Raw genomic sequence first — 13,425 nt, 5'->3', positions numbered from 1 at the left:
AGAGAATCTCAAGCAGACTCCACACTGAGCATGGAGCCCAACACGGGGCTCGATCCCACGACCCTGAGATCATGACCTGAGCTGAAATCAAGTCGGATGCTTAACCGACTGAGCCACCCAGTGCCCCGAGAAAAATATATTTAAATTATAGATGGTCCCTGGGTCACCTGGGTGGCTCAGTCGTTAAGCATCTGCCTTCGGCTCAGGTCATGATCCCAGGGTCCTGGGATCGAGCCCCACGTCGGGGTCCCTGCTCAGCAGAGAGCCTGCTTCTTCCTCTCCAACTCCTCCTGCTTGTATTCCCTCTCTCGCTGTCTCTCTCTCTCTGTCAAAATAAATAAATAAAATCTTTTAAAAAAAATAAATTATAGATGGTCCCTGGCTTCCAGTGGTTTAACTTGTGATTTTTTCAACTTTATGGTGGTGCAAAAGCAATACACATTGAGTAGAAACCATACTTTGGGTTTTGGATTTTGATCTTCTTCCGGGCTAGCAATATGCAGTCTGACACTCTCTCGTGATGCAGGTCAGTGGCAGCTAAGCAGCCACACAGTCAGGAGGATGAACAACTGATACACTTAACAACCATTTAGATCTCACTTTCAGTACAGTATTCAATACATTACATGAGCTATTCCACACTTTATCATAAAATAGGCTTTGTGTTTGATGACTTTGCCCAACTGTAGGCCAATGTAAGTGTTCTGAGCCATGTTTAAGGTAGGCCAGGCTGAGCTGTAACAGTCGGTAGATTAGGTGTATTTTTTTTTTAAAGATTTTATTTATTTATTTGAGAGAGAGAATGAGCGCATGAGAGGAGGGAGGGTTACAGGGAGAAGCAGACTCCCCGCTGAGCAGGGAGCCCGATGCGGGACTCGATCCCGGAACTCCAGGATCATGACCTGAGCCGAAGGCAGTCGCTTAACCAACTGAGCCACCCAGGCGCCCTTAAAATTTTATTTATTTATTTATTTGTTTGTTTGTTTATTTATTTATTTATTTGAGAGAGCGAGAATGAAAGACGGAGAGAGAGCACATGAGAGGGGGTAGGGTCAGAGGGAGAAGCAGACTCCCTGCTGAGCAGGGAGCCCGATGCGGGACTCGATCCCGGGACTCCAGGATCATGACCTGAGCCGAAGGCAGTTGCTTAACCAACTGAGCCACCCAGGTGCCCTCGGTAGATTAGGTGTATTAAATGCATTTTTTGACTTACAATATTTTCAGTTCATGATGTGTTTATCGGGACACAACCCCATCATAAGTTGAGAAAGATCTGTAGCTGATTCCATCTCTCTTCATGGGAACAGGTTGAGGAAAGGCTATAGCAGATGGACCTGCACATAAGTAAAGATAATGTATAACAACATTGTTTGTAAGAGCAACCCCATCCTATTGGGATTTTTATGGAGGTTCCATCATGTAGGCACGATCAATTATTAAGTCCATTTCTAGCCCCTCTCCCCTTTCTGGAGGATGGTGAGTAGGGCTGAAAATTCTAAGCTTCTAATCAAGACTTGGTCCTTCTGGTAACCAGCCTCCATCCAGGAGCCCATCCAGAGTCACCTCACCAGAACAAAAGATGCTCCTAAGTGCTCTTATCACTTCAGAAATTACAAGGGTTTGAGCTCTGTGCCAGGAACATGGGACTGAGACCAATATGTGCTTTTCTATCATCTCATATCCAGTGTTGGTATAAAAGAAATTCCTAGTTATTTCAACCAGATCATCAGATGCTTTGATCAAGATCCAAGACTGTCAGATTTATACCCTTTATGTACCTTCCCCATGTTTTCCCCTTAAATCTTATCTTTTCTCTTGTAATGATGGACATTAAAGCCTTAAAATGAAGAGGGTCTGCACACTTGTTTTCAGAGACAGAAAGAAAGGGTGGATGTAAGGAGACCATCTTCCCAGAGCTGATCTTGGAGGGAAGAAAAACCAAATAGTATGGATAGGCGGTGACAATTACCAAGGGGAATGGGGGTATGGTGTGAATCCCTGCAACCTGCCTTGGCTAAAAAAAGGAGAGCTTGAGAGGAGCCTGCCTCAGCATGTGAACTTCCCCCCCCCACCACCCAGGGGGACTTAGGGGAAAGGGGTTCCTCAAATGCAGTGATAAATCAGCTTTGCAGAGTAATAGGATTTAATTCGAAACTGTTACAGGTGAGGTGTGACTAGCCCATTCTTGTATCCCAGAGAGCTAGGCCTGTTCTTCATTCAACAGGTATTATTTTATTTTCATTGTTACTAAAATAGCACAAAGGAACACCTCTATTTGTTCTTTTACCTTATGTTGATCTTAGAATAACACCAAAAAGGCTTACTGTGCGTTGATCTTCAAACCACACTGGAAGCTTTAAAGGAGGGAAGATTATTTGCTCCCATTTCTTCCCTTTTTTCCTCTCCGGTTCTAACAACTTGCTACATTTAATCCCAGCTTAGCCTCCTTTTTCCCAGAAAAATCATCAACAAACATGTATAGGCGGGCACCCATAGATTCACTGAAGTATAAGATTCCAGCTTTGCTCTCAGGGCGTTTGCAGTCTTGCCAGGGGACAAATAATTACAGTCAGGAGCAAATACTAATGTCCAAGAACCTATGTTCAATGCGAAGTCAGAGGACTTGGTAATAATGGCTTCAGGAATCCAGCTGAGGCAGAAATCCCTGAGGGTCGGGCCGCCTGGGTGGCTCAGTCGGTTAAGCGTCTGCCTTCAGCTGAGGTCGTGATCCTAGGGTCCTGGGATCGAGTCCCACGTCGGGCTCCCTGCTCGGCGGGGGTCTGTCCTCCCTCTCCCTCCGCCCCTCTCCTGGCTTGTGCGCGCTCACTCTCTCGCTCGCTCTCAAATAAAATCTTTTTAAAAATTTAAAAAAAAAAGAAAGAAAGAAATCCCTGAGGGTCTAGACACTCAAGCTTCTTGGAGAAGATGGACCTTGAAGGACGGGTTAGATTTAGAGAAGGAATAGACTACGTGAGGCTGGTGTAGGGTGTGAGGCAAGACCGGGGGGCATCTTTGTGGAATAACAAGGGAGCAGGTTCTCTGGACCAGAGGACAGGAGACGGCAACAATTGGCTGAAGCAGTTTCTGATTCAGTGAAAGTCTCAAGTAGGATTTCCCCAGATTAACTGAAGCCCTGTGTGTGGCGAACATATCCGGGAGAGCATGAGAGGGATGTAACAAAGGATCTGACGGCTGGGACATGCTGGCTGAATATGGAGTCGTGGGACCGGGATTGTGTTCAGGGAAGGAGACAGGGTCTGCATATCTGCCCCATCTCCTTCTGACTGTCTGCACAGTAGGGGCCAATGTAAGAGGGAATTTATGAGAGTCCATCGCTTATGCTCCCTGCAAGCTCAGCTTGTGTTCTTTCTTTCTCTTGTTCTCTCCATCTCTCCCTCTCCTCTTTCCTGCTCACGGCCAGATGTCCAGGAGAAATCCTTTCTCACTGTGAGTTTTGGTTAGAATGTCAACCTGTGACATTTGCGTTTTTAGAGCAAATGTGTGCATGCACAGATTAGTAGTGAGTGTAAAATATGGGAACTCTACCAATGCTCACTGGGCCTGGGAGCTTCACGTGTCCAGACCTGGCTCTGACACCTTTTTGCTCTGTGAACTTGGGCTGGCATGTAAACGGCCTGTCCTTCGGTTTTGTTGATGTGTAAAACGGAGATGCTAATACCTCCCTACCTACCTTGTGGAATTTTCTTGAGGTTCAAATGAAATTATGGTCATGAGAGCGCTTTGGAGACTAACAGACTGATTCTTAGCTCAAGGTGAAGATGGCGTGGGGGTTAGGAGTGGTGAAGTTGGGAAGTCTCGATAGATCCCACCAGCCCTATGCTGTGAGAGAGCTATTTCGCATCATTAAAATGGGTTTAGTTATATAGCTTCCTCTCTGCTGTTTCAGTGGCTGTCTCAGAATGATGTCTTTTTCCTCCCTAGATATGCCTAAGTGCAGAACCCAGCGCTCCTCTCCAAGTTCCCGCTCATCTTGCCTGGTCTCATCGATGGGCAGGGCTCCCGGCCACCAAAGCAGCCACAAAAATCCTCATGCAACATCTTCAGAGGCACTCTGGGCTTCAGGCATCACCCAGCCAGCCTCCAGATCCGAAGTCAATTTAAGAATGTGAAAGGATTTTGATAGAAGTGACAAGGTGCTCTACACATTGGAGAGTTGGATGTTACTTGGGTCCTCTCTTAGAAACTTTGAGCTTAGGTACCTACTTGGGAAAGGGAGTTCTACAGTATTTCAGTCAAAGGTATTCATGGTATAAGTGCTTACATAGTTACAAACTTAGACACAAATGTGAGGCTAGATACCATGGGGTTGATAAAGGGACACAGGATAGCAACAGTGGTAATATTGGGAGTGTGGGGCAGGGTCCCAGAAGATGCAGACAGCACACTCCCAAGGCTACTTGAGCAGTTTAATGACGGGGCTGTTTACCATGGTGTCTCGTTGGCTAGAGCTGCCATCACAAAGTACCACGGTCTTCATCTGTTCCAGCAGCCATAACAAAAATACCAGAGATGAGTGGCTTTTAAACAACAGGCATTTATTTTCTCACAGCTCTGGCAGCTGGGAACGCTAAGATCAAAGCGTCGGCAGGGTTGGTTACTTCCGAGGCCTCTCTCCTCGGCTTGGGAGGGTGGGTGGCCACCTTCTCCCCATGTCTTCAGTGGTCTTCTTTCTGGGTGGGGTCTGTGTCCTCATCTCATCTTATTATAAGGATACAAGTCAGATTAGACTAGGGCCCACCCATATGACCTCATTTAATCTTAATTACCTCTTTGAAGACCCTATCTCCAAAGACAGTCACTGTTTTGAGGTCCTGGGGGTTAAGACTTCCATATAGGAATCTGGGTGGGGGGTTGGGGGACTGGAACACAATTCAGCCCACAACAACAGTGTAGGGAGGGTTAAGAGAATCAAGATGAGATGGTGAAGCACCTAGGAACTAGCAACAGTGGAAGCCTTTGTTACCCTGTGGCGTGAAGAGGCAGAAGGGAAAGGGCCTGTTGTTCCTAGAACCCAGTGAGAGCTGTAGCCACAGAGAGGGGCTGCCGAACATGATGTATGCTCTGTGGTGGAGGAACACAGTCACTGAAGATAACAAGGCCTGGCAGGGAAGGAAGGGGGAGAAGCCCTCTCTCTCCCCACCCCTCCACACTCCAACAGCACTTGGCTTTGGTCAGACCCATCCAGAAGTCAGAGAACAAAGACAACCGGGGAGAAACATGGCCAGGAGTGAGTGGGCGGGGTACTATATGAGTGGGACAGTGAGGAATAACCAGCACAATGGGGGCAATGTAAAAATGTCCAAAGAAGGAATTATAATTGATTTTTAAGCAATGTAAATGGGCTCCAAAGAGTCATTGGAAAGCAGAAAATTTTACCTGGCTGCAAAAATATTAGTCATACATTCTAAACTAAACCACCTACTCATGTAACCATTTCAAGGTCCCAAAAGTTAACCATTCTAGGATACTTAGTTACCTAAGTAAAGCAGAATGATAGAAAACCAAATGTTTGTCAATCATGTAATGTTGAACACTCATGTTCTTGTATTCCATACTGTAACATACATATACAGAGTTGTTTTTGAATGGTTCAAGATGGTGGCCTGGAAGGATGGCCCAGGATGCAGTGTACAGTGGTTTCGATGCCCAAATGATTGGTGTAGGACAAAACAGAACCAACCTACAATTGATTAGTTTGCACCACCCAAGGTGATACTAACACATGACTCTGAGGCAGAGAATTAAAAAAAAAAACAAAAACAAAACACCCAGGATGAGACCTGGTGTTCTTCCCATGGGCAGAGCAGATGGCTATCAGTTAAGATTTCCTCTTCCTGAAGGCGGAGCCCTCATGGTCAGCCCTCAGGAGCCAAGGGCTGCTGTGCACCTGGGGTGGCCTACAGCTCCAGGATTCTGCCCTGCTTTGCCCCCCGGATTATGTCAGGATCCAGTCACATTGTGGGCCAATATTTGAATGGACCAGTCTGGAGTATGTCCCTGTCTCTTCTGAAATAAACCAGAATCTTCTGGGGCAAGGACCTATCAAGAGAAAGAAGGGCTTATCTAGTACAAGTGGCTACATCTTGTCTCAAGCTGTATTTGGGTTATCTATTCCTATAAAACAAACCAGCCCCAAACTTGGTTGCTTACAACAACAGTCTGTTATTCTCCTCATAAATCTACAGTTTGGGAGGGGCCTCGGGAAGAGCTTATCTCTGATCCACACAACAGCCTCTGGGTCCTTCCAATAGAGGGCTGGAAGATCCAATTCCAAGATGGTGTAGGGACATGGCTGGGAAGCGCATGCGAGTCTTTCACTGGGCGTTCAGCCAGGGCTGAGGGCAGGAGTCCCTGTTCCTCTTCATTTGGGCTGGAGTTCTTGTAGCATGGGGACTGGGTTCTAAGGATGAGCATCCCAAGAGAGAGACGGGTGGGCTCTGAATCACCTCTTTTGTCCTAACCTCGCAAGTCTCATAGTGTCACTCCACTATGCTCTCGTGACGAGTTTCAAGAAGAGCAGGCAGGGATTTGGGAGAGTTGCAAGGTTCTGGAAGAACATGTGGGATGGGAAATATAATTGGGGCCATTTTAGAATAGACTGTTTGCCTCAGGATGGTTCCTTGTGTGACCCTTAGTCATCATTGGTCACACCACAGGCCGGGTGGCTTAAACAATAGACATTTATTTTCTCACAGCTCTGGAGGCTGGAAGTCTGAGATCAAGGTGTTGGCGGGTTAGCATCTGGTGAGACCTTTCCTTTGGGGTCACCTTTTCTTTGTGTGCTCACATGGCCTCTCCTTGGTACCTGTGTGTGTGGGAGAGGTTTTCCCTGGTGTGTCTTCTTATAAGAACACCAATCCTATCAGATCAGGACGCCACCCTTATGGCCTAATTTAACCTTCCTTCCTTCTTCATGGCCTCATCTCCATACAGTCATTCTAGGGGTTCAACATATGAATTTGCATGGGGACACAAGCATTCGATCCATAACATTTCCCCATAGTGATATGAATTAGATGGTAATTGAGAAAGATAAATTTATATTGCTATTCCTTAATTTAAGAAAACTATCGAACTCCAACCTTGTGCCAGACTCTCTGCTAGGCTCTGGGAATATAGGGAGGGGGAAAAAAACTTCCTGCCTTTAATGGGTTTATAACCACGGGGGAGACAAAGCAGCCATTCAAATAGAGCAGGGGCTGCAAGGAGCACCAGCTGTGACAGCTTTGGGAGGGGACAGATAAACCCCTCCATCTGGAGCTGCACAGGGGATGGCCAAGCAGAAATAGAGGATGAGTGGTACCGAGGAGTCAGTAGGAGGCGGGACAGATGAGTGGAAGCATTTGGGAGAAAGGAACAGAGTACATGGAGACCCAAGGCAAAACTAGGGTGACAGCCATCCTGGTTTGCCCAGGGCTGGCCTGCTCTTAGCACTAAAGTCCCCCCGCATCCAGGAACCTCTCAGTCACTGTGCCTTGTCCATGCCCTGGAGATAGTCCAGCATAGCAGGGTTGGTGAGAGAGAAAGCTGAAAACGTCGGCAGGAGTCCAAATTTAGGGACCAAGGCACACTAAGGAGTTCAGACTTTATCTTGAGAGAAGTTGAGCAATCAAGAAGTGATCTTATCCAGGGCAGTGACTGGCTAAGACTTGGATGTAGGAAGAGCTCTATCTGCTGGATAATTAAGAAGAGGGACAATTCTGCAGGGCTGGTCAGGGAGGCATTGCAGACTTCCAGGGACAAGACAACGGTGACTTAAAGTAATGCAGGGGGAGGGAGAGAACCCTAGGATTTAGAATAGCTTAAGGAGAAGTAACAGAACTTGGAAATACAGATAAGTGACGGCGGCGGGGGGGGGGGTTTGTTGATGAGAGACCAGGAGAAGTCAAGAATGGCTCCCTGGTTTCTGGCTTGGGCAACGCAAAAAGTCTTGGGAAGTAATTTGGATGGTTTGGAAAGACCTTCCCTTCACCACCCTGCGCAAGAATACCAACAAAGCGGCTGTTCTGCTTCCCATACAGCTCTTGTTGACCTAGAAATTCTCGGTTATTGCGCCACTGACCCAGAAGTCTCAGCCACAGCCACTAGACTTACAGGAACAGAAGGAGGCTGGGAGCAAGAGAGGGGAGAAGACGGGCATTTATTATACTTGATACTCCCTAAACGATTTGTGTCCTCTATCTTATTTAATTTTGGCAAAAATCCTTTGAGGCAGTCAGGTTGTTATCCTCATTTCATAGCTGCAGAATTGGGGACAAAGTGATGGGGCGCCAGTGGCCACAGCCACAAGCAGGCAGAGCTGGGCTTTAAACTCAGGTGTGTTTGACCATAACTGTTTTTGTTGTTGTTGGTTTTGTTGTTTTTTGTTTTTTACACGCTGTTTCCCTCATGAGCACTAGTTTCTACCTGAGTGGACATTCTGCACGTCTACTGCCATACTTGACTCCATCTTCATTCAGCATTGAAGGGTGAAGACCAAGGCAAGGACTTCCCCCACTCTGAGAAGCCAGCTGAAGGTTGTTTCCAGGAGCAAGGATGGCGAGAGAGCTTCTTAATCCTTTGTAACTGGTCCCCGCGCTTGTTGTACATGCAAAAACCCTAAAGCCAGGGGACCTACGTAATTATCTTTGGGAGCATCAGGGCTAGGAGAAGCTATGGAGACAGTGTCCCAGTCAACAGCCAATTTAGGGAAGGAGGAAGTGTCGGGAGATGAAAGTCAAGAGATAGGGAGCTAGGGGAAAGACACAAAAGGGAAGAAAGGAATGCGTGATGAGTTTCCAGGGCCTCCCTCCAAAGGATAGGTGAGCTTGTCTAAACCTTACAGGGCCTCTGGAAACCTAACAGCGGGACTCCTGTGACCCCCTACATGGGAGGCTGCACTCCCAGCTCCAGGGACACCCTGGAGCCTCAAGAGAAACTCCAGTGCCAACCCCAGCTCCTTCTTAACCAGCGAGGTTTGCCTTTTGATATGAATCTTGGCTTATCTCCTGCGAGGTCTTAATCTTTCTGTATTCACGTAGTAATCTATCCATTTTGTTTCTAGTCTTCTATTGTTATTTCTGCATATATTTTACTCTCCCCAACCCCCCACCCGCCTTCTGGATTGGGAACTCTTCAGAGGATCCCAGTTTCATTCACTCTGTATTTCCACATTTTCTTTTATGCAGGAGGGGCATAACTGGAGTTTGACTGTTGTCACTGGAATGTCATCAGAAAGTCTGATAATGTTCATTTCTCAGCCGGCCTCTTTATCCACTGACACTGACAGAGAATGGACACAAGAGGGCGCTCCTTCCCCACTATCTCAGTCCAGGGAGCCGCTCCTTTGCGGCCCATTTCAGTCTCTTGAAAATTCAGATATGACTGATATCGGGGCAAACATATTTTTACTACTATTGGGGAGAGGTTCGAGGCAATTTTGCATATTTATAGACACCCTTAGGGAAATATGTATTCAACTCAGGTCTTTGATTTCATTCAAATCAATCAAATACCCACAAACTCAGTTTTTGAAGAACTTAAGGTCTAAGAAGAAACATATATTTTAAAAAAGTAACCTACCACTTTACACCCGTTAGGATGGCTATTGTCGAAAACGTCAATAACAAGTGTTGGCAAGGATGTGGAGAAATTGGAACCTTTATGCAATAGTTGGTGGGGTTGTCAAATGACAGATGCTATGGAAAAATTAAACCTAGAATTACCTTATGACCCAGAAATTCGGGTGTAAACCCCCAAAGAATCGAGAACAAGGATTCGAAGAGATATTAGGCTCTCCATGTTCATAACAGTATTATTTATAATAGTCAAAATGTAGAAGCAACACAAGTGTCCACTGACAGATGAGTGGATAAACAAATTGTGTTTGAATATTCTTTAGCCTTAGAAAGGAAAGAAATTCTGACATAGTCCACAGCATGGATGAACCTTGAGGCCATGATGCTAAATGAAAGAAGCCAGCCTGGCTGGCTCAGTCGGTAGAGCGTGCATCTCTTGATCTTGGGATTGTGAGTTTGAGCCCCATGTTGGGTGTTTACTTAAAAAAATAAAATAAAATAAAATCTAAAAAAAAAAAAGAAGACAGTCTTAAAGGATAAATACTGTATGATTCCACTTATATGAGGTACCTAGAATAGTCAAATTCAAAGAGATAGAAGTAAAATAAAGGTTTCCAGGGGGCTGTGACGTGGAAAAATAGGGAGTTAGTATTTAGTGGGTATAGAGTTTCCATTTAGGAAGATGGGTGGTGGTAATGGTTGCACAACAAAGTGAATGTACTTAATGCCACTGAACTGTACACTTAAAAATGGTTAAAATTGAGGATGCCTGGGTGGCTCAGTCAGTTAAGCATCTGCCTTCAGCTCAGGTCATGATCCCAGGGTCCTGGGACTGAGCCCCACATTGGGCTCCCTGCTCAGCGAGGAGTCTGATTCTCCCTGTGTCTGCCAGTCGCCCTGCTTGTGCTTTCTCTCTCTCTCTCTCTCACAAATAACATAATTTTTTTAATGGTTAAAATGAAAAAATGGTTAGAATAGTAAATTTTATGTTATGTATATTTTACCACACCAAGATGTATAGTCATCAGTACTAAAATAGAGGTGCGTACTAAAGATGGAGCAGCTTAGGCTACATGGGGGAGAGGCTGGGGAAATTATAATCAGGGATAACAGTGAGCTGGGTCTTAAAGGATGTATAGTGGATAAAGCAAGATAAGGTCTTAGGCTCTTCTTGATGCCCTAGATTAGAGTTTTTAGGCTACAGTAGTCTCTCCTACACCCTACTTTCTCCCCAAGCTTATTCTTTTTTTTTCTGATTTTGTTTACTTCCCATGATTTAGGTTCTCTAGCCCCTACCCTGGTTTTATCAGAATCCAGATTTTTTTTTATAGAACTTGATAGATTACAGTGCCCTTTCTCCTACATTATTAACACATTTGAACCTTTAAACAATCTCATGAGACCAACATGGAAGACACTACTATCACCAATATACAGATGAAGGTTCCAAGATTCACAGATGTGAATGGACCTGGCCAGGGTGTTCCAGTTAATACAGAGCCAGCACAGAATCTAGATCTGTACTTCCTTTCCTTGGCATTCTAAATACCACATGGCCTCCCCTATCCTCTGCATCCACGCTGGGGTCAACTGCTGTCTGCAGCCCCACTCTGACCTTGGGCTTTCTTTCTGTGGCTTTTCAATCAGTAGGCTTCCTTCTCTCCTCTCACTGGGCATTTCTGTCCTTCCTCCTTACATCTCACACCCTCACCACTCTTAGGATCCCAGCTGATAATTCTTCCTACTTTCTACTTATTTTAGAAATCAATCCCCACCTTAGGGCGCCTGGGTGGCTCAGTGGGTTAAGTGTCTGCCTTTAGCTCAGGTCATGATCCCAGGGTCCTGGGATGGAGCCCCGCATCGGGCTCAGTGCTCAGTGGGGAGCCTGCTTCTCCCTCTGCCTCTGCCCCTCCACCCCCCAACCCTTGCTTATGCTCTCTCTCTAATAAATAAATAAAATCCTTAAAAAAAAAAAGTCATGATTTGGCCCAGCTTTGTTCCTCTCCTGCATTTCGTTAAACACTCTCCTGCAAGTTACATGTGTATCTTTCTCTGTTCTTCAATATCTACTCTCCTTAAATCAAGAAATCTGGTCTTAGTTTTAACCTCATGGCAATTGTATTCTCATGGTGTCTTAGTCCGTTTGGGCTGCTAAAACAAAATATCATAGATTGGGTGGCTTATAAACAACAGACATTTATTTCTCACAGTTCTGGAGATTGGGAAGTCCAAGATCAAATTGCTGATATATTTGGTGTCTGGCCAGGGCCTGCTCTCTGGTTTATAAGCCACAGCATTATCCTGTGTCCTCACAAAGTAGAAGGAGTAAAGGAGCTCTGTGGGGTCTCTTTTATAAGGGAACTAATCCCATTAATGGGGGCTCCACCCTCATGACCCAATCACCTCCTAAGGGCACCTCCTAATACCATCTCCTTGGGGGTTAGGATTTCAACATGCAAATTTTAGGGGGACACCAACATTCATACCACAGCACATGGGCTCCTAGGACCCTTTGAATTACCAAATAAAATGGCCATTTCTCCAACTTCATCCTACTGGATCTCTGTAGCATTTGATCTAGATGAGTATTCTTTTCTTTTCAGAAGTCTGTCCCATGTTGGTGACTGCCGCCTCCTCATGAGTGCACCATCCCCCACAAATGGAATCTAAGGTAATCTAGAGAGGTTTATGCAAAAGCAGGTAAGTTGTCAGGCTGGTCTGTTCCTGCCTGCCTGAGCAGAAGTGCATGTAATTCCTGCACGTGGCATATTCTACCCCACTTTGTCAAGCAGAGTCTCTTACTCATTAATACTCAAAGAACTAAGAACTGATATATACTCTGAGAAAGGCCATACCACCCTGAACGCGCCCAATCTCGTCTGATTCGGAAGCTAAGCAGGGTCGGGCCTGGTTAGTACTTGGATGGGAGAAAGGTCCAATTCTAACCCAGTGTGATAGAATGGTGAAAGAAAATTTAATTGATTTTAAATGACTCCACGCCCAATGTGGGGCTCCAACTCATGACCCTGAGATCAAGAGTCGCATGCTTTACTACTGACTGAGCCAGCCAGGCGCCCAGAAATAATCTTATTTCACCAATAGTTTTCAATTTTCTCTCATGGTGGGATCTCAACCCCAATACACCTGAGGGAAATGACTCTCCTGTTAGTAATTAGTATTACTAGCTCTCTGTGGTGATGATTCTGGGGGAATACATAAATATCGGGGTGGGTAATACCAAACTCAAGAGAGCTGAGAATCACAGCTCTGTGACAGGGCAATCTTACAGAAGAGCCGGAATCAATAAATACTTCTTGTATCAATAAATATTCCCTTGTTAATATCGTTAAAACTGAATAACCGAGGCCCCACCCACTTGGTAATCAGTGTCTTTAGCAAAGATACCATCCTTTGTCTCAGTAAAAAAGTTGTTTCTTTTCCAGACCCCTTAAAAGATTCTGAAGCCAAGATAAGATCCTTGCAATCAAGGAAACTACAGTGCAGCAGGAAGGTGGATCTCATAGACAAGAAACTACTGCATTCTAAAGATGTTAAGCATAGTTGTAGTTCAAAAGAGCAAAGTCTGTAGGGGCGAGGGTGATTGATAAGCAGTTGTGAAGGTGACCCAAGCCCTGGAGGAAGGGTGAGGCGTGGATAGAGACAAAGAGGTAACAGTAGGAGCAAGAAGACAGTGTAGGAAAGAGTTTGCTACTGAGGGAGGAGTCAAGGCTTGACCTGTGTCCTGTGAGGGCAGAGCAGGAAGGGCAGGTGGAGAGGGCAAGGCTAAGCGCAGGCAATACCTGAGCAGGACGTAGTAAGGAGCTTTGTGGGTTGTTGCACAGAGAAA

At 45.6% G+C, this 13,425-nt stretch overlaps 1 protein-coding gene across 1 annotated transcript in view; it reads left to right on the top strand.

Moving 5' to 3' along the window:
• Positions 1-4,122, top strand: part of FBXO16 (F-box protein 16) — a 47,889-nt gene extending 43,767 nt beyond the window's left edge. Inside the window, exon 7 of the mRNA XM_028114224.2 lies at positions 3,943-4,122. Within this exon, the coding sequence (XP_027970025.1) occupies positions 3,943-4,122 (180 nt within the window). The remainder of the gene's footprint in view (positions 1-3,942) is intronic.
• The last annotated feature ends 9,303 nt before the right edge of the window (positions 4,123-13,425 follow it).

Source organism: Eumetopias jubatus, unplaced genomic scaffold, assembly GCF_037043125.1.
Source record: "Eumetopias jubatus isolate StellerSeaLion01/CBP00866 unplaced genomic scaffold, mEumJub1_p1.0 scaffold_2, whole genome shotgun sequence".
NCBI classification, from domain to species: Eukaryota; Metazoa; Chordata; class Mammalia; order Carnivora; family Otariidae; genus Eumetopias; species Eumetopias jubatus.
Note: the sequence above shows the minus strand (reverse complement) of the source record. Positions and strands in the feature narration are given on the sequence as shown.